Below are 21,914 nucleotides of genomic sequence, written 5' to 3' on the forward strand. Positions count from 1 at the left end.
TCTCACCTGGCAGCGAGGGCTCTCATTGGTGAAGTGTAACGCGTGGGAGGTCACGCTGCCTTCCTCAAGTCCTGCCTCCGCTGAGCAAGCGCCCAGACCTGACCTGTAGGTGTCGCTGTCCACAACGCCAGTTTCCCACCCACGGCTTCCCTCCCCCTAACCCAGCCAAACGAGTTAGTATAGCGATCAGCCCAAGCCAAGGCAATGCTGACTCCGGGAGTCGAGACCGCAGCCTCTTGCATTGGTGACGAGCGCAATCTCCGCTACGCCACCTGATTTTCCCATTCTAAACACTCGCGCGGACCTGCCTGTGTCTCCCTGGCACCGCTGCCTACGTTATAATTGCAATGACGATCGAATCCCGACAGGTGACAGTATCGCCTACCTTTTGAACTGGGTCTCTAATGTGTCTTTCAGTGCCTGGTACCTCCGGCTGCAGGAATCCCTTTAGGGATGTCCGATATTATCGGCGTACCGATATTATCGACTGATATCGGCATTAAAATGTGATATCAGAAAATATCGGTATCGGTTTTCAAATTTTTTATTAAATTTTTTTTTACATTTCTATAACCTTTATTTACCCAGGCAAGCAAGTAAGAACAAATTCTGATTTGATTTATTGTCAAAAGTATGCATAATGTTGTGTTAATTCCACAACAAGAGATATGTAATGTTAATTACCTGAAATTATAAATTTTTTGGGGGGGGGGAACCCTGCATATATCGGTATCGGTTGATATCGGTTGATATCGGTATCGGAAATTAAGAGTTGGACAATATCGGTATATCGGTATCGGTAAAAAAGCCAATATCGAGCATCCCTACCTCAAAGTGAATCAGCACACAGCCATCTGTCTTGAGATTTGCTCGCCTAAAACCTATTGTTTCCTGTATTATAGCCAGACCCAATGCACACGAGTAATTGCGATCGCGATGGAACTACATGGATTATTCATTTTGGAGTACCTTCTGACTAAGGTAAGGTCTATTTTAGGTCTATTTTACCGAACCTAAAACATGCTTTTGTATTGATCACAGCGTTGTATTTTACCGAACCTAAAACATGCTTTTGTATTGATCACAGCGTCGTATTTTACCGAACCTAAAACATGCTTTTCATTCATTCATTCATTCATTTTATTTTGTTTCGTACATGGGGGTACAGTTCATCTTTGCACAATATTACCAACATCTTTTTTTTAACATGATGCACCCATGGCCGAAAAGGAGCAGGATGAAGAAAACGTATGTTTCCTGCCCCCTTCCAAACTTCATATTTATTTTAACATAATGGTCAGCTCAAGTGCACCTTACAGCTTCATACCATATAATAATAATCAGGGCGGCTAGGTGGTGTAGTGGGCAAGGCGCTCGCCACCAACGCAGGAGACGCTGGGTTCGAGCCCAGCTCTCGGCGTTGCTACCAGCTTGGCTGGTCGTTCATACTAACACAATTGGCAGTGTTTGGGGTGGGAAAGCTGGTGGGTGGGTCCTGGTCGTTGTAAACAGCAACTCCTACAGTTCGGTCGGGGCGCCTGCTCAGCGAGGAAAGGATCTAAGGGGGGTAGTGTGATCCTTCCACACGTTACACCCTCTCAGTGAGAGTCCACGCTGCCAGGTGAAAAGAAGCGGTTGATTGGCTACACATGTGTCAGAGGAAGCATGTGATAGCCTCCACTCTCCCAGACCGACTGTAGGGGGTAGGTGCGCAGCAACCAGGAAGGGGATTGGGAATTGGCATAACGACTAACATTGGGATGGGAGAAAAAACTGAGGAAAAAGGAGGGGGAAAAATATTAAAAAAAAATATATATATATATAATAATAATAATAATAATAATATAATAATAATCATTACCATAATTATGATAACAATAATAATAATAGTGATAATATGACCATGAATAGGGGAGAACGGGGGACGTTGTCACACTTTTTACTCTAGTGTAAATTGCTCATAATCAATACATCTTTCAATAGTCATTCCTACATTAAATTGAAGCTTAAAGGCCCACTTGCATGTTGTATTTTTGTTCAATAAACAATGTGACTAGGCCAACGGTGACTTTCATGAAGAGGGGAAAAAAATCGAAATTGACCCAGTTTTAGCGTTTTTATCAAACATTTTGTCTGCCCAACCACAACCACCACGCACGTGGATATTTGAATCCATGGTTCATAACGTGCGCGTGTCATCTTAATGATGACATCACAGCAGGTACAGGGCGCGTCTATTCTTAACTCAAGCGGTTTATGCGTTTTGCGAATCTGATTGGCCACTGACGTTTCTGGTCATGTGACATGTGCGCCCAATCGTGTGACGCGCCCATTTCCGCCTCGACCAGCAGCAAACCCTAACCCTAACCGTTCTATTGCCATGCTCTAAGACAAACTCTAACCTTAACCAACTTCGAAAGAGTGCCTAAGCTTAACCGGGGAGCGTGTAACTGTTCCGCAACAGTAAGTGACTTCCGGGGTAGGCCTGATTGGCCCCGACAGGCACGTGACGCGCAACTTTCTCTGCCGCGCGGCACGCTCCGCGGAGCCGAGCGGCAGAGCTTGCGGAATTACGTAATCGTCCAAATACGCCATAACTTTCATTCGGCTCTATAGCTCACCTGGCAGAGCAGTGGTCCTGCGATCCTGCGGTCCGTTGTTGGTGAGTTCGAAACCCATCAAATCTTTTTTTTTTAACGTGATTTTTTTTTTAACGTGTATTCTTTCGCCGGTTAAGGTTAGGCATGGTTAAGGTTAAGGTTAAGGTTAGGCATTGTTTCGGAGTTGGTTAAGGTTAGAACGGTTAAGTTTAGGCGCTGTTAAGGAGCTGGTTAAGGTTAGAGTTTGTCTTAGAGAATGGCAATATTCTTTCTATGGTTAAGGTTAGGCATGGTTAAGGTTAAGGTTAAGGTTAGGCATTGTTTCGGAGTTGGTTAAGGTTAGAACGGTTAAGTTTAGGCGCTGTTAAGGAGCTGGTTAAGGTTAGAGTTTGTGTTAGAGAATGGCAATAGACAGCCTATTTCCGCGCAACAGCTCTCAGCAGCCTCGTTGCGCGTCCTGAGTTTGCCGCATCACGTGCCTGTCGGGGCCAATCAGGCCTACCCCGGAAGTCACTTACTGTTGCGGAACAGGTACACGCAACCGGGGAAGGAACTTGCCGTCACACGATTGGTGCGACCAGAAACATCAGTGGCCAATCAGAGCGCAAAACGGGAACGCGGAAGCATGCACCGGTTGGGTTAAGAATACAGGCGTACAGGGCAGCAGGGGCTCTGAGAATCACACGCAGGTAGTGGCAGGAAGCAAGGAGCCTTCTTGTTACTACTAGCCGAGGATCTAGTATCTGTTTCACCTAACACTATTGCTCCGTGATCATAGCCATTTATCTCTAAAGCTAACCACTATTTGTAAAAGCCACAACCACGTTACCATATTTGTAAATACTCATGTAAATCATTGTGTCGTTGTACATATTGTGTATATAACGTTAGTAGCTAAGTTAGCTAGCTTGCTAGCCGGCTATCCCGAAACTTCTAACATGCCCCGATTTAAAATGGTTCTCTCCTCTTTGTATATGTTTGTCCTCACAAACAAAGTATTCTGCCAGGGAACTTATAGACACGACAGTAGTAGTAGTTATAAGGTGTTTGAGCTTGTAACGTTAACGTTAGTTAGCTATCGTGGTAGCCCCTTTCGTGACTGTGATGCACCGAGTGCTATCCGAGGGGCTACTATTGTGCTATCAACATGCCGTGACGTGTAGCTTGCTAGCCGGCATGATGCGTGTGCAGTGCTTTGCCCCACAGGTCTGAGAAGAGGACCTGCACATTTTACTCGTTCCCCAAACTCTTCTACATGCCCCGATTTAAAATGGTTCACGACAGTAGACATAATGCTAACGTTAGCGGGGTAACGTTAACGTTAGCCAGAGCCATATAGCCAGGTTGGTACTATGACCCGGACGGGGATCAGGCGACAGCCTAACAGACCAATAGCGCTGCTGTACTGAACAACAGGCTGCCTAGTGGTACATGTAGTTCTTTTTTTACGACATTAAAAACCTTATAACTACCTTGTTTCAACCAAAAATGCAGTTGTAGCTGGTCCATCAAAGTCTCTCCGACGATTAAACCCATTTGCGTCTTGTAAGGTGTCCATTTGGATCAAGGAAATAGCTTTCTGCACTCGTCAAACTACATTGTAGTGGATCAGAAGTAGGGGAAAGTTACCTGCTGTGATGTCACGGCACTGATAGCGTCTGATAAGCTTTTTGATTGGCTCCATACATGTTATTCATGCGTGGACATTTTTAACCCTTTCTGAAAAAAATAAATAATGAAAATAGATACCAATTATGTAAACTACCCATAATTGAAGAGTAGGGTTTAACCTGCAAGTGGGCCTTTAAGATGTTGGCTTGAAATGTGTATCCCTCTCATTTTCCAACGTATTGTAACAAAGAGTTAATCACCTATCAAAGACACTCTGACACATTGTGACAACCAACCCCATCATGGGGATGGTTGTCACACACTATGGGGTTGGTTGTCACCATGTGTTTTAAAACTTTTAATGGGAAAATCTTAAAAAGAAGACAAGATTTAGATTTCAGATAATGATTGAAGAAGTGCGTCTTTAGTCGACGGCGAAAGATTGGACGGGTTTCGGCTGTCCTAACTGGGGTGGGTAGTTCATTCCACCATTGTGGGGCAAGGACTGAGAATAGACAAGAAGGCAGAACTAAATTTGAAAGTTTAATTGCATTGACAAGTTGACAAATACATAACTTAATGCATCTTAATGACCATAAACAGGAAACACATCTTTAGGCCATCCTACTGTATATAACAAAATAAGAACACAATAAATCGGCCTAACAATAATAGCCTACACAACATGTGACAACCTGAACCAACCCCAAATAAAATGTGATGACCAACCCCAACTGTAATGTCTTGATAGCATCAAGGCTAACAGCCATCTAACAACTAGTTAGCTAGCTAACAACAATCTAAACTATAGCTATCCCTTCACACTTTTTAAGGGTAATAATTGTTTCATTATAAACCAATTGTGTAAAAGCCTAGAAGAAAAATACTGAGGAGTGGAATATTTACAAATGGACATGAAAAACACAAAAAGTCCTCTCCCCTCAAATTCAGCTGTTTCACTCCAAATATGACAATGTAGGTGAACTCTGACCCCAATTCTGGACATTTAAATACCAAAGTATGGGAGACAGGATCCTCTGGTGGTGAAATATAATGAATGTGACAACCTACCCGTGTGACAACGTCCCCCGTTCTCCCCTAATAATAACAATAATAACGGTAATAATAATAACAACAATTAATAACCCACGTAATTGTCCTTGTGTTACATAAAACCCATCTGTGGCACATGTTAGATATTCCAATATACAGTTTTGCTTGTACAGTTGTACAAGCATGTACCATTGACTCAGAATGGTCTGTTTTATTGAAATCGTCACAGCAGTATAGTTTGTTTATACTTCAGAAGTATGATATTTAAACATGATCCCCAAAATGAATGGAAGCGAATGAGGAGCCTGACACCTGGGAGGAATGGGGGTGTTGCAGCCTTGGGGATGTTTTAAAAATATAATTTAATATATAATATAATATAATAATTTGTGCTTCACCAAGAAATTTGGTCAGCAGCCGCCACTGGTGCACACTGATGTTTAAAATGACCTTCCCTTCTATGCTCTCCATTCTGTGATATGAGGACAAACCTGTTTTGTAGATTGGCTGGTAATGCTTTACTTTTGGCCTTGTGCATAACTACTAATGTCTGTAACTTAACTAGCTCTTGCAATTTCAATAATCCAGAATTAATAAATAATATGTTGGTGTGTTCTCGATAGTCTGCTTTACAAATAATCCTAATAGCTCTCTTCTGTAGGAGATACAGTGGTTTTATATTACTCTTATAGGTGTTACCCCATACTTCCACACAGTAATTAAGATAAGGCAATATGAGTGCACAGTACAATGTTCACATTACTTTTGGTAACGATCACAGCTTCGTGAAACAACCCCCCCCCCCTTGATGATTTTGTGAAGAAACATCTATATATGGTATATACCTTTGGTTTGGAAAAAATATAGGTTTCAGGCGAGCAACCCGAACGATTGCGCATATGCATATAACACGTCATATCTCACTATCTAGAAAACGAGACTGGATTATTTTGTTTAGCATGGAAATTATGTAGAAATTAACTGGTTTGTCAATGTTGGACTATAAATAGTGCCTGTCAAATGAGCCATACTATTGTCTCCATAGCTATAATATTATAGAATATACGATGGGTCCGCAAACATCGTGAAAATTGTCAATAACGCTGGCGCCAGGCAGTACAGATGAAAAAACAGTGTGGCGCTCAATGAGTTAAGCCAGAAGTGTGGATATTATTTACCAGGAAATACAGGTAACTCATTCCGCATAAAAAAGACTAACATCAACGACTACTACATTCGTTTTTTATATGCTAATTCTGTTAATACAGTATGTGACCGCGACCAGCGATTGTGGCCACATGTCTCCATTGTCATTTTCCAGATTTTTACATAATTTCAAATGATGTGTCATGCATTAACATCTGAAAATGTTTTAAGAAGATGTGCTCATTTGAATCTTGTAAAACATAATTTTTTTTGTTTGCTTTAAGCTGTGAAAACGCCTCTCGAAGAAGGCTAGAATTAACACCTCCGCCTGTTTCTGCTGGGCGTGAACAATAGCCCCCTACAACCCACCCAGCCACTCCCCTCAGATGAATAGCATTAACATACTGTAAGCTCTCAGTCATGGCTGTCAGTCATGGCTGTGAAGATTGCTGTTATACAAGCTTAAAGTAGAAGAATAAAATAGAATAGAATAGAGAATAGAAGTGTATGTGCATCTTAAGGTGCATGTGTGTGTTCAAGACTGGTCTCTGAGAATGTTAAAACTGACTTTTTTCTAGATGTTCACAGAAAGGTAAATAAATAATATACATTGTATTTTATGCCAATAACGTTGTGGTTTGTTCGACCCGTGAGATATAAACACGAAACACGTCAGAAAAACGTGATATGGTTGGACTTCCGCTGTCGGTGGCTGGTGTGAGCTCGGTATTGTAGTTTTATGAAATCTAGACACCAATCGAAAGCCCTGGGTCTCCTCTGTTTTAGGACTACGATTTCTTCTCCTCACGTCTAATTCGTCCAGTTTCCGGTGCAATGCACCAGTAATCTTTACAAGCTAAATATTTCGCTAATAACACTTAAAATCATTGCGGAATTAATTGTAAGAGGTTATGATGCCGTTTAAATGCGGTGACAGTAACATTATTTGAATGCTACTTTTCACTGTCCAACAGGGCTGTACCACACACAAACATTCTAAATAAACAACTAGTCAACAACTTGCCCATAAACAAAGCAGAACGTCGCATTACAGACCACGGAAATCAACTACCCGAGGCAGAGTCATTGACACGATTAACAAAGTCAAATACCTCGTTCATTAAATCCAATGGATCAATTGCTGTTGTTTCCTGAAGCCGAAAGTTTCGGAGCGTCTCAACAAAATAATATCAACAGAGCCATGTGTGTTATTTATGGGCATCGCTCGAAACTGCAACTCGCCAACGAAAGCACTCATCTTGATTTGCATGCACATTTTATTCCGCCCCCCACGCAATGACCAAAGTCACACGAAAACAGCATTTTTTAAAACAAAGAATTGTTACTATTAGAGATACTATAACTGTTCACTTTTATAGTAAATAATATGTTCTTAACACTTTCAGTGCCACAAGGTGGCGCCAGAGTTAGCGCTTCAATGCCACCATCGGCGCCAATGTTACGCTTAATATCGCCTAATCTATGTTTTAAATTATGGCTATGTGTCTAATCTGCCCGTCGCTTATCAAAGAATCCTTTTCCAGTCAGTGCTGTCAAGGCAGATTGTTTTTTTATCGCTTCATTTCCGTTTGAGAGCATTTTGAAAAGCACCCGTTTTGAGGTAAAAAACAGTCCATTCTGGACCATTCTATGATAATCGTCTTTTACTGGAATATTCCAGAACGTTGATATTTGTCGGCCTATTTATGAATCGTTTTCAAATAAACGCTAGATGATCAATATTATACGTGCACGCAAGCACATTCGAGCCGCGTACGGATAATCGCCGTGTTCATTTCCTCTTGGACTTTTACAGTGAAACCGAAAGAGCCCATTTCACAAAACAGCTTATATCTTCATCAAAATTAGTCTGATTATCCTAACACTGATAACATAGATTCCTTACCTGACATCAGATGGTATCCAACTGGTATATTCCAATTCCTGATCACCATTCGAAAAAATCGATAAGTGTATGGATCCAACGTGTGTACAGTGCAGTACATGATTCCGCGGGTCTCAGAGGCTCCAGAATGAACTGTGATAACCCCGGCTGCATGGGTGGACTGGAAAATGTGGAGTACAGGATTTTTTTCCCCATCCATTTTCATTGAGTCCATTCCAAAATCCCTTATGTCATCTGGGAGACGATAGGGGGCGCTTTTTTCCACATCTGATCGCCGGCGGCGCTCGGGTATACTAGGGTAGGCTCGCGTGATGCAATATGATTTCAGATCGCTTAAAAAATAAAATTCCGAGAAATCTCGTGAGTGGCTTTCAACGAGATATTAATAATTCCGAGATATCTCGTGAGTGGCAGTGAAAGTGTTAACAGGGAGGCAGAAAAGTGGCAATTTTTTTGACTGTTTGTCCCTGTTCCCAAAAAACACCACACCGCTTGCCTCAATGACTAATCGACCTGTAGCTCTCACCTCCATAGCCATGTGCTTTGAGAAGCTAGTGAAGGGCTACATATGTTCCTCCCTCCCTAAAACCCTGGACCCCCTGCAATTTGCATAACACCCCAGGTCCACGTAGGACGCCATAGCCAATGTGCTGCACACTGCAGCATCACACCTGGACAAGAGGCAGGGGAACTATGTGAATGCTGTTCATCGACTACAGCTCAGCATTCAACACCATAGTCCCCTCAAAGCTAATCGTCAAGCTCAGAGACCTGGGCTTGAACTACGACCTCTGCCAGTGGGTCTTGGACTTTCTGACAGGAAGACCCCAAGTGGTGAGAGCAGGTAACTGCACCTCCTCATCCATCACTCTCAACACAGGTGGGGGCTGTATTCTGAGCCCCCTCCTCTACTCTCTTTACACGCATGACTGTGTGGCAAAGCATAACACCAACACAATCATCATGTTTGCTGCCGACACAGCTGTGGTGGACCTGATCTCTGCAAACGGGAGCCTACCTGGGAGAGGTGGAGAACCTGGCGCTGTGGTGCTGAACGTCAGCAAAACTAAAGAGATGATTGTAGATTTTAGGAGGTCTGGGGCAAGAGCCCATTTCACAAAACAGCTTATATCTTCATAAAAATTTGTCTGATTATCCTAACACTGATAACATAGATTCCTTACCTGACATCAGATGGTATCCAACTGGTATATTCCAATTCCTGATCACCATTCGAAAAAATCGATAAGTGTATGGATCCAACGTGTGTACAGTGCAGTACATGATTCCGCGGGTCTCAGAGGCTCCAGAATGAACTGTGATAACCCCGGCTGCATGGGTGGACTGGAAAATGTGGAGTACAGGATTTTTTTCCCCATCCATTTTCATTGAGTCCATTCCAAAATCCCTTATGTCATCTGGGAGACGATAGGGGGCGCTTTTTTCCACATCTGATCGCCGGCGGCGCTCGGGTATACTAGGGTAGGCTCGCGTGATGCAATATGATTTCAGATCGCTAAAAAAATTTTTATAAAAAATTCCGAGAAATCTCGTGAGTGGCTTTCAACGAGATATTAATAATTCCAAGATATCTCGTGAGTGGCAGTGAAAGTGTTAACAAGGAGGCAGAAAAGTGGATTTTTTTTTGATTGTTTGTCCCTGTTCCCAAAAAACACCACACCGCTTGCCTCAATGACTAATCGACCTGTAGCTCTCACCTCCATAGCCATGTGCTTTGAGAAGCTAGTGAAGGGCTACATATGTTCCTCCCTCCCTAAAACCCTGGACCCCCTGCAATTTGCATAACACCCCAGGTCCACGGAGGACGCCATAGCCAATGTGCTGCACACTGCAGCATCACACCTGGACAAGAGGCAGGGGAACTATGTGAATGCTGTTCATCGACTACAGCTCAGCATTCAACACCATAGTCCCCTCAAAGCTAATCGTCAAGCTCAGAGACCTGGGCTTGAACTACGACCTCTGCCAGTGGGTCTTGGACTTCCTGACAGGAAGACCCCAAGTGGTGAGAGCAGGTAACTGCACCTCCTCATCCATCACTCTCTACACAGGTGGGGGCTGTATTCTGAGCCCCCTCCTCTACTCTCTTTACACGCATGACTGTGTGGCAAAGCATAACACCAACACAATCATCATGTTTGCTGCCGACACAGCTGTGGTGGACCTGATCTCTGCAAACGGGAGCCTACCTGGGAGAGGTGGAGAACCTGGCGCTGTGGTGCTGAACGTCAGCAAAACTAAAGAGATGATTGTAGATTTTAGGAGGTCTGGGGCAAGGAACTACAGCCCCCTCAGCATCTATGGGGCACCGGTCGAGAGAGTGAACAATTTCAAGTACCTTGGAGTTCACACATCCGAGGACTTGACATGGACCACACACATAGACACAAGGCACGGCAGCGCCTCTACTTCCTTAGGCGTCTAAGGAAGTTCAAAGTGAGTCAGAAGATCTTAAAGAACTTGTACTCATGCACAATAGAGAGCATCCTGACTGGTAACCACCTCCTGGTTTGGGAATAGCACCGCACACGACCGCAGCAGACTACAGAGAGTGGCTGGATCAGCCGAACACACCATCGATTTCCACTCTCCAGGACATTTACACCAGGCGTTGCAGGGCCAAGGCTAAGAGAATAACCAAAGACTCTAGCCACCCAAACAACTGCCTCTTTGCACTGCTGCTGCGGAGTCTCATGGCCGGTACAGAGAGACTCAGAAGGAGCTTCTATCCCCAGGCCATCAGGATGCTCAATGTGGACTCTATGCAACTAACTCATCCATTCTACACTCATTGCACACAACATCCACATTATACACACTCACTTTAGACATTCACCTTTATATTCACTTTAATCACGTTTTAACGCTACACCATATTTATCTATTTATTACTAAAAAGATTTGCACAGTTTCGGGAGGGTCATACTGAACCAAGCATTTCACTTTAATGTACCTTATACCTTGTACCTACTGTACCTACGTGGTGCAGTGGGCAAGGCGCTCACCACGAATACTGGAGACTGGGCTCGAACAGGTTCGCCTCCCTGTTCGAGCCCAGCGCTCCACATTGGTTTCAGTTTAGCTGGTCGTCCGCACTAATACACATTGGCAGTATTAGGGGGAGGGAAACTGATGGATGGGGATCGGGCGTTGTGGACAGAGACTCCTACAGGTCGGTTGGTGCGCCTGCGCAGTAGAATCAGGAAGCGACGGGGGCGGGGCCCCTCCAAAGCCCAGACCCCTGACGCTGAAAGATCGAGCCGCGCAGGTAGAAAGATGCGACTGCTGTTACCTCGAGTATCGGAGGGGACTCGTGCTATGTATGACTTAGTCCACATTGCAGCCGGCTTGTGGGAGGCATGAAACAGCGTTCAAAGACAGGGGAGGGTTGAATTGGATGATATGAAAATTGGGATGGGGGAGAAGAAATTTAAAATGGGAGAAAAAGTGGATACAAAAAATTTACCTTTTTATAATGTGACAAATAAAACGAAACTTGAAACTTGAACTTGAAACTTGGGACTAAAGTTTTAGACTGCGGCCCTGATGATGGATCAATCAACCACAGCCCTGAAGAAGTTGATTATAGTCTTGTCGTCGAGTCTATCGTCTGTCAGTGTGCTGTCCTCACATTATGTGATAATGTCCTCTGTCATGTACCCTGTGTGTTTTCTTGTGAGAACGTTGATTGTTATTTGTTCTTGTGTAGATAACCAAGTCAAATTCTGGTGTATCCCTAGTCCTTTCACTACCACACTACAGAAGGTTAACCTTTCACTACCACACTACAGAAGGCTAACCTTTCACTACCACACTACAGACGGTTAACCGTCTGTAGTGTGGTAGTGAAAGGGTTAACCTTCTGTGGTGTGGTAGTGAAAGGGTTAACTCTTTGACGTGTGGCAGTGAAAGGGTTAACCTTCTGTTTGTCGCAGTGAAAGGGTTAACCCTTTGGTAGTGTGGTAGTGAAAGTGATTCCGATTGTGATATGTAAGGGATAATGTATAGCTACGAGGTCATTGTCGCAAAATAATTGACCGACACAGAGTTTAAAATACCGAGGCGCAGCGCCGAGGTGTTTTAAACGTCAGTGAAGGTCAATTATTTTGTGACAATGATCGAGTATAGCTATACATTATCCCGCTTATTACATGGCTAACTTACTAACAATATACCTAATTCATTTTACATCGACAAGACGAGATCAAATGCAGACGCAGTTCTGTTCTGGCTCCGCTGTCATCGTCACAGACACTCCGCTGTCAGTGCAGCCAGCAGGTGTGTCTGATTTGCTGCACTGATGCAGTGTGTCAGTGGCCTTGATTGCGAACAGCTGCGCACAGCGGTCATTATTGTTCCACAGAGGTCCGTTATCGAGTAATATCGGACCTCTGACGAGCGCTATTGACCAATCACAAGCAAGCATTTCGGCGAATGTGAAAACGCCATGTAATAAGTATTCATATTCTCTTCACAGCCTTGTCGCCGCCGAAGAGGGGAAAGCTGAGCTATGAGCGGGTGCCTGGCAGACGTGACGGACAGACCAGGCTACGGTTCTTCTAGATGCAGTATGCGCATGGCATGATGTCTGTTGGCATGTCTCGTATTTGTAAATACTGGCAGATACTGTAGCTTTCCCCTAATTGCATTTAATTGAAATGTATATTTATTCAATTTCATCATTCAAACGGTTTACATTTTGTTAGTTGTTGTTGTTGTTTTTACTTAAGAACTTACCTCAAACAAGAATGTGATCCTGGTTTGACTTTTTAAATGTTGATAATTCATGTACTATGAACCTTTCCCTGTTAACGGACAGCATTTTAGCTAAACGTGCCTCCTGGTTGTAAAGGTTGTCAGTGTCTTTGTCCTGTGTGATATCTAGTCCCAGCCCTGTGGTTGTTCACTAAGTCCAGAAGCAGGTGGATACTGGGATAGCAGTAGTAAAAACTAAGGCTGTCAGTCTATTAAAATATTTAATCTGAATAATCGCATGATTGTCCATAGTTAATCGTGATTATTTGCAAATTAATCGCATATTTCTTTATCTGTTCTAAATCTACCTTAAACGGATATTTTTCAAGTTTTAATACTCTTATCAACATGAGAGTAGACAAATGCTTGCTTTATGCAAAAAAAATTCATGTTTATTTATTGCCACAATGAAAAATACTGTCCAGAATCTTCAAGTAACTAAGATGTGCAAACTACTAACAGTAGTGTGTTGAACTTTACCCTTGAACTATTCATCCCCATTTTTTTGTTTAAGCAGCCATTTAACACAAAAGGATGACCCTCATGCATTTGCAATTTGCATAAAATTCAAAACAAAGTGATGCACAAAATAACTTAAAATAAAATAATAATTTAAAACAATGAATAAAGTGTGCATGAAATAATAGGGGAAAGAAAAAGTTAGGAACTTGTTACATTCACCCACACAAGGGCTGAGGACTCACACCCACGCCCCTCTCTCTCTTCTCTCTCTCTCTCTCTCTCTCTCTCTCTCTCTCTCTCTCTCTCTCTCTCTCTCTCTCTCTCTCTCTCTCTCACACACACACTCTCCCAGCTCTCTTTCTCTCTTGCCCCTTCCTCATCTCTCTCACACCCCTCTCTCCCTCTCTTTGACAGCCTTAGTAAAATAAAACCATTGATGACCAACAATCAGAAAAGGACTTTACATTGTCATTATACATGCTCAAATAGTACCGTAAATACCACTCAATGTGGCTCTCAGTCGCTGCACCGTGCTAGAAACTGACGGAAATGTTTCAGAAAAAGAATTCATTCCTGAATCAGTTGTTGTTCTCTGATTGGTTTAATTTAATCATTTTTGTGAAAATTTACTGTACTCCAGAAATAAAGATGCTTTCATATATATTCTGCACTAATGTCCACCAGGGACAAAAGTACACATTCAAAAGATACATGTTTTATGTTAGATTAAACATCTAGATAGATTACTGTGTTTCCTTCTAAAGAACATGCTCAATATTGAAATCTAAATTCCAGTTATGGGCATGGGTGGTGAGGAGGCCTAAACTGGGAGCTAAAACTGATAAAGTCTCTCCCTCAAGTCTCTTTTCTATTTTTTTTCATTACCGCATCAATCCCCTTATCAGTGTCTCTCAGCGTGTGGAGAGAGTGCTTATCTTCACGAGCCAGCAGAGTGCAGCCAGCTCCCTTAGGAATGATCCCCAGACAAAAGACGGCCCTTGGGACATATAGCATCCTTGTCTCCCTTCCTCCGGCCATCCACATGCTGGCTAGCCGCCTCCAGTAACCACCACCTAGCCTTTCACTCTGCACCACCTCCAGTAACCACCACCTAGCCTTTCACTCTGCCCCACCTCCAGTAACCACCACCTAGCCTTTCACTCTGCCCCACCTCCAGTAACCACCACCTAGCCTTTCACTCTGCCCCACCTCCAGTAACCACCACCTAGCCTTTCACTCTGCCCCACCTCCAGTAACCACCACCTAGCCTTTCACTCTGCCCCACCTCCAGTAACCACCACCTAGCCTTTCACTCTGCGCCACCTCCAGTAACCACCACCTAGCCTTTCACTCTGCCCCACCTCCAGTAACCACCACCTAGCCTTTCACTCTGCCCCACCTCCAGTAACCACCACCTAGCCTTTCACTCTGCACCACCTCCAGTAACCACCACCTAGCCTTTCACTCTGCCCCACCTCCAAGTAACCACCACCTAGCCTTTCACTCTGCACCACCTCCAGTAACCACCACCTAGCCTTTCACTCTGCCCCACCTCCAGTAACCACCACCTAGCCTTTCACTCTGCACCACCTCCAGTAACCACCACCTAGCCTTTCACTCTGCACCACCTCCAGTAACCACCACCTAGCCTTTCACTCTGCGCCTATGCCCTCTCTGCCCTCTAACAAAAAGATTTTCCAAAACAGCTTTTCAGCTTCTTTATGGCACATGAACAATGGCTGGAGGGTGGGATGAGTAAATGAGCCCCCCCCCCCCGACGTGGAGGCTAGGTAAACAGTAGTGTAATGGAGCAGTAATTGCCCTCCCTCCCTGCCATGAATAGGACAGGAGATATATAGTGGGAATTAACAGGCTGTTTAAACCCAAGTTACTGTAGCCTTTAGAGCTGGATTCTGCTCGGTCTGGCCAGTGCTCTAAAGGTCACAGTGCTGCTCTCTTTTACTGCATGCTGCTCTTTACACTTTAGATTGTGGAGACTTGATGAGGCTGGCGAAGAGAGACTACTTTGCCCTTGAGGTGATTGTTGGATGTTTTCGTTTGACATATGCTGCTGTCTTTAGCATACAGACTCGCACAGGATGTATGTTTATTCTAAAAATATTTGATCCAAAAAAAAGGATGTATGTTTATTCCTGCCAAGATCGACAGTCAAACGCTTTTGCCTCATTATACATTTCCAAACGCAGCTTTTACGTGTCGTTCTGGTGAGTGGGTCATGCTGCTAGACTCTCCATGTCAGAGAGGTCACACTGACCCGCTGCATTCTTACCTGGGCTTGTTTGAATGGCGAGAGGCAGTGGGCTGAGGACTGAGTGGAGTGGAGGAGGCCTGCTGGGAGGGAGTGTGTCTGCAGCCCTGAAGCGTGCAGCGGAGGGAGGCTGCTGGAGGGATGGAGGGAGGCTGGTGGAGGGATGGAGGGAGGCTGAGAGCCATGGAGTTTGTCCTGCAGGTGCAGCCCCTTGGAAGGGCAGCAAGGCCCATGAATGGCTCCGATTCAGAGGCGGCCCCCATCGGCCCTGTCCTCCCCCGGCCCCGGGGCTAATCCCGGGCCCTAATCGGATTATGTAAATTCCTACTCCACACAGAGAGAGACTTTTATGGAAGGCTGTGTCTTTGAAACAACACTTGAAGAGTGTAAAAAGAACAGTGACAGTTGGTTAAACTAGACGTTGGTTTTTTGATCTAGAGAGAGGGAGAGAGAGAGAGAGAGAGAGGGGAGAGAGAGAGGGGCGCCCAGGACCCACATTTTCCCCTCTAATTTATGTGCGGCCCTTGGAATGGCTCAACAAGATTACCATAGTCATAACAAAACCCATATTGTTGGACTGTCAATCTGGATATGGTATTTCTACCTTTTGTGGTCCAATCTAACTGAATTCAATGGTAGCAGAGTCATGATATCAAGGTGTTTTACCGGGGGGGGGGGGACCATAGCTAATGTCTGAAGTGTAGAAAGGAAAGAAGGTATAGAAGTAAAAGAAAGGATCAGAGGGGAAACGTCTCAGTTTCACTTCAATAGGAATTTATTTGTCACCTTTAAGTCTAACCTTGTGGGATTAATGAGCAATGAATCATAAAAGCCGTAGGAGCAGTCACTTTAAAGGCTGACGTTGTTGTAAAGACCACTGAATACCTCCGAAGTTGTACAGAATGGTCCACGACGACTCATTTCAAAGTAATCTCGTATGCACAAATAATCACTGGTCATTTGAGACGCCCTCAGGGTCACGCCTTGTGTGTGTGTAATGATAAACATGCCCCCAGTGGGAGACACCTCGGCCTGGCGCTAACAAATCACTCCACAGACTCAACACCTCACACACAATGCTGCAGACCGGAGAGGCTCGACGACAGCAGCACACGTCACACAATAGAGCTCACCCTGCTATAAAATGTGAGATGCGTGCATGCACCAGTCTTCCCCCCTCTCTCTCCCTCTCTCTCTCCCTCCCTCTCTCTTGCACAAGGAGGCTTCAGAGAGTATGAGAAGACAGGACTGAGTGGACAGATACACCGGACTATATTGCAGCAGTGGACAGTCAAATGACAGAGGCAGATAGATACTAGAACTAACTGCTAACCTCTGCACAGTACCACACTCCCTGGTGAGATTTCTATCTTTGTTTTCTCATGACTATATTTTTTGCTTTGGTTTTATTTATTTTTATTTTTTGCTTTATTTATTTTTATTTTTTTTACTTTGGTTTTATTTATTATAATAAATTTTATTTAAAAAAAAATGTAAGAAAAAATTACCATCAAAGGCATGTACCGGTAATAAGAATACAACATGTTTTAGTTTATTTTTATTTAGTAAACGTTTCGTATTGTTTGTTGTTCATCACCGATGCTGCACACTGGCATATTGAAGCTATATAATCCTCCATATCATAGACACTAACCTCCCTCTCCTTCTCCCTCCAGCCGGCCAGCCACAGCACCATGACCAGGAAGGTGTTCACCAACACCAGGGAGCGCTGGCGCCAGCACAACGTCAACACCGCCTTCGCCGAGCTCCGCAAGCTCATCCCCACCCACCCCCCGGAGAAGAAGCTGAGCAAGAACGAGATCCTGCGCCTGGCCATGCGCTACATAAACTTCCTGGTGCAGCTGCTGGAGAGCCAGAGCGGCCAGCCGGCGTCCCACTCGCCCACCGCCCTGCTCACCTTCCTCAGGGGCAGCGTGGAGTGCCTGCACTCCTCCTCCTCCCGGCCCTGGAGCACGGCCAGTGACACAGAGGCCCCGTCCCCCGGGTCCAGCTGCGGCAGCGCCGAGGCCTGGTAGTCCGTCCACACAAGCTTTCTGGAATGAACTCCCTTTACGCCATATGCCCCTGGGGTGAAACTGTGACCCATGTCCCTGCCTATGACCTCCATTTTGTGTCTGCGTGATCACCGTTACCTGGGTCATACAGTGTCCAGTGCAGAGGATGTGATGTTGTGTGATGTTTGTGGATGCTACTGTAGCCCTTCTGGCTGGAGGTGTGGATGGGAGCCGCCTCACTGATGGGTGTTGAAATATGATTTGCAGGTGACTAGGCTACAGGGAGCACATGAGAAAATTAATCTGTATTCTGCATGGATGTAAAACTTGGATGTACAGTATTCCCTTCATGTCCTTGTTAATATTCCTTCCTGTTGGCCAAGCTGGAACTAATTTAGTTTTGCAATGAGGGGCATTTTTTTGCCACAGAGGAAAGTGGAGGGGATTATGGAATTTTCTCATTTCAAGCAATAGTTTGGCCGAGGCATTTTGAATAGATAACGGCTCACCCAATTCACCGAGGACTGCAATCATTTAGAAATAGCTGAGGGCACTTTTCTGTCGACATGCTGATTTTACGAAGAGACTAAATCTGACGTTTTAATGCCCGTCTGTATTTACCCCAGGTGACTCGCATTTAGAAGGGACATTTTTTTCTTCGAGAATGAGTGTTATTTATTTTATTTTATTTATTTATTTCACACTCCTTCATTATAACAGTGTTTTGTTTATTTATTTATTTATTTATTTATTTATTTATTTATTATCCATGTGGGATAAAAGGAATTGGGCTGATGAAATTTGGGCAAAACTGACAATCCACTTTGAATAACCCGTGGTTCATTAGGACCACACCCCCATTTACATGTATATTCATCTGCTCTCTTTCTACAATACGCATGTCCTATAGCCAAAGATTATTATTATTATTATTATTATTATTGATTGATTGTTGTCAAGGATATTGTAGTTAATTACCTTTTAAAATACCTCTTTTGTAAATTATTTTGTTTGCTTACTTGTGAATATACAGTATGTTTATTTATTTGAACTATTTATTTAATAAATTATTTGTTAATAAACCATTTCGGGAATCTCTTCTTTTTTGAAAATGCAATAATTGAATAGAATAGAAAAAACAGGGTTGAAGTGAAGTCAAGATAACAGCTGTTGCCCGTGTGTTTACACTATACCTCTGTTTCTGCTCAATGGGCCTAGTGCTAATTGTCCACTACAAGTCCTGTGATGACCGTGTGGACACAAGGGTGACCTCTGCTCTCCGTCCAGAGGACAGGGAGAAGAGAGGGAGAGAGGACAGCTTAACTTCTGGCCCCCGGCCCACAATCGCAGGTCAATCTGGAGTCAAAACACTGACTGGCCACTGGGCCAAAGCGCTGATGAATATCTCTGAGCAGTGGCTCAGAAGTGGGGTCTGTCCGGAGACCCCGGCCCCAGGGGTCCTTGAGGGGGTTCCAGGGGGGTCCCCTGCTAAATAGTTACATTTAATACATTTTCTTATCAATTTATCTCTCAGAAAGTTAGTAGTGAAAGGATTTATAGGAAGAGTGACCACTCTGATCATAGGTTTCACTGACCACTTCTCTCCGCCGTTAATTCCCTGCCTACAGTGTGATTTCTCAACTAAAGCATTATGTAACAACCGATGTACTCTTAGATGGGGGTCCCTGCAACCAAATCTTTTGAAATGGGGCTCCATGGTCTATTACGTATACATTTTGGGGGTCCCCAATCTAACCCCATATCTTAGACATCCTGACCAGCTCCAAAAGTGATAATACTACTGGTGCTGTCATCAAATCCTATCATTTTACCTTTCAGAAATCCTTGCCAGTACCAAAATGTCACTTTGTTACCACGTACATAGATGGTGTGTGGTGGTCATTGATCCTATCATTGATGACAGGAAATCAATACTGGAGATAATTTAATACCTTTACATTCTCCTCATCCATTAAGCTAAAAGATTTAAAGGCATGCATAGTCTGAAATGAATACATATATATATGACAGGAAATGCCTTTTAGGAACAAGTAAATAAATATCAACCATGGTGCCAAGATCAACGGAAGGAAACAGAGACCTTGTTTTGTTTGTATTCATTTCCCTGTTTGCTATGATGTCATCAGCAAAGAGGTGCTTACGCTGAGGTCACACATCTACACGCTTAATCGTGCTATTGTGGAAATCTGGCCCGTTTTCTGCCAAAAAGGCTGCAACTAACTGAGCTGAAGAGTCAACAGTGAGTTGGTTTTAGGGCTTTGGCGTCTTTCACCCTGCTATTAAACACCCTAATGGTGTGTAAACGGAGCGGAGGACAGCTGGACACACTCATTTATGGCCTGTGGGAACGGGACAGGTGACTCCTTGGGACCCAGCAGGGCCAGGGGCACCATGTGAACCGTATTGGTGAGGATGGTGTAGCAGAGTTATCTCTCAGAAAGTTAGTAGTGAAAGGATTTATAGAAAGAGTGACCACTCTGATCATAGGTGTCACTCTCCCCTGTTATTTCCCTGCCTACAGGGAAAACGGTTAGTATAATATTATGCTTTCACTATACATTTCAGTTTCCACCTTCTCTTTGTTTGTGGTGATGTCTGATTTGAGATTACAGTAATGTGCATGCGATTGGTCAGACAGGGCTTTCATCTGTACAATGGATTGCATTTGATTTTCCTTCACACATTTTTGTAAGTTCTCTCAATGCTTTGTGTTGTTTCTCCATTGCCTCATTTATTTTCAGCCAATTGTCCTGGGTTTTGACAGCAAGTTGACTCAACTCCCTTGCAAGAGATGCAATTACTCCTGGTAGTTACCTACAGTACCATGAAATGTTTTATTTTGGTTGGTTATTGCAATTTACCATGAAATCAGACAAAGGTAAATCACCCTAAACACATTCATATTATGCATCTCAATTCATTTTCTCCTACAATTAGTATTAGTACCTCTGTCAAATGTCATGTTAAATTGCAAGAATCAACACTGGTGGTCTATGGTAAAAATGGATACAAGGCTAGAGCACTGTGTTTGGACAAAATGTGACAGTGTAATAATTTAAGCTCGCAAATGTTCCAAGAAATTGTCATTTGAAGATGAGCCTGCGAAACGCAACATAGGCTGGTCCGACACCTCGCACACCTCAATCACGGGAGACATTTGTTTGACCTTAACTACCACCAGGATTATGAAACTCCGGCGCACCAAAAATAATAACAACAAAATCTGTATGCTGCTCATCTCCCACACCAAGTATATTTGCCTGATTGACTATTCTCTCACAAGTACGCGGGTAATCGTCTATTGAGAGCACATTTCCTTATCAGCGTCTAGCACACTGTCTGAATTGTTATCACAATGGGCCAGATCAGTGCAGGCAGCCCCTCACTCTCCCGGCTGAGGCGCCCATGAAAGAGGAATTTGTGGAGCTGGGTGCCAACCGATAGGCCCTGAGCTCTTTATCCCCTTAAAGCCAATTCAGCCTCTGCATGTTTAAATATTTCAGCTCAACCCCTACCGTCCCACTCCCGTCCTCCACCCCTCCTCCTCCTCCTCCTCTCCTCTCTCTTCTCTCTCTCTGTCTCTCTCTCTCCCCATCGCTCCAGTCTTCCCCCTGCCCTGACCTACAGCCCGGGTGGGTGGGATGCAGGTGCAGGCTGGCTGGATGGGGGGGAGGAGGGGGCGTCTCTATTGTTGAGCTGGACAGCAACCTCTCTCCTCTGGAGCACTCTCTGATGGGGGAGCCCACCGACAATCCCACGTTCTAATCTGATTATGCAAATGTCTACTTCAAAAAGCAACACGCTGTAACCCTTACCCAGTGGAAGAGAGAGAGAGAGAGAGAGAGAGAGAGAGAGAGAGAGAGAGAGAGAGAGAGAGAGAGGGGAAGGAAGGGCACCAGGAATGGAGGAGGAGATGAGTGGGGAAGTAGTGGGGAGGAAGATGGGGTTCCAAAGAAAGTTGGACACTCCATACTATAAACTTTGACATCCTGTCAACATACATATACAGCAACAAGTCACATAATGATCCTGTGACCGGTGAGACATAGTACGGT

The 21,914-nt window shown here is 44.1% G+C and overlaps 1 protein-coding gene across 1 annotated transcript; it reads left to right on the forward strand.

Moving 5' to 3' along the window:
* Positions 1-17,517: 17,517 nt before the first annotated feature.
* tal2 (T-cell acute lymphocytic leukemia 2) lies at positions 17,518-17,859 on the forward strand (the record flags this gene model as incomplete). Its single annotated transcript, XM_084308840.1, has 1 exon — positions 17,518-17,859. The coding sequence occupies one exon, from the start codon at positions 17,518-17,520 to the stop codon at positions 17,857-17,859; it is 342 nt and encodes a 113-aa protein (XP_084164966.1).
* Positions 17,860-21,914: the final 4,055 nt, after the last annotated feature.

This window comes from Notolepis coatsorum (assembly GCF_963971535.1).
Source record: "Notolepis coatsorum genome assembly, chromosome: 2".
Lineage (NCBI taxonomy): Eukaryota > Metazoa > Chordata > Actinopteri > Aulopiformes > Paralepididae > Notolepis > Notolepis coatsorum.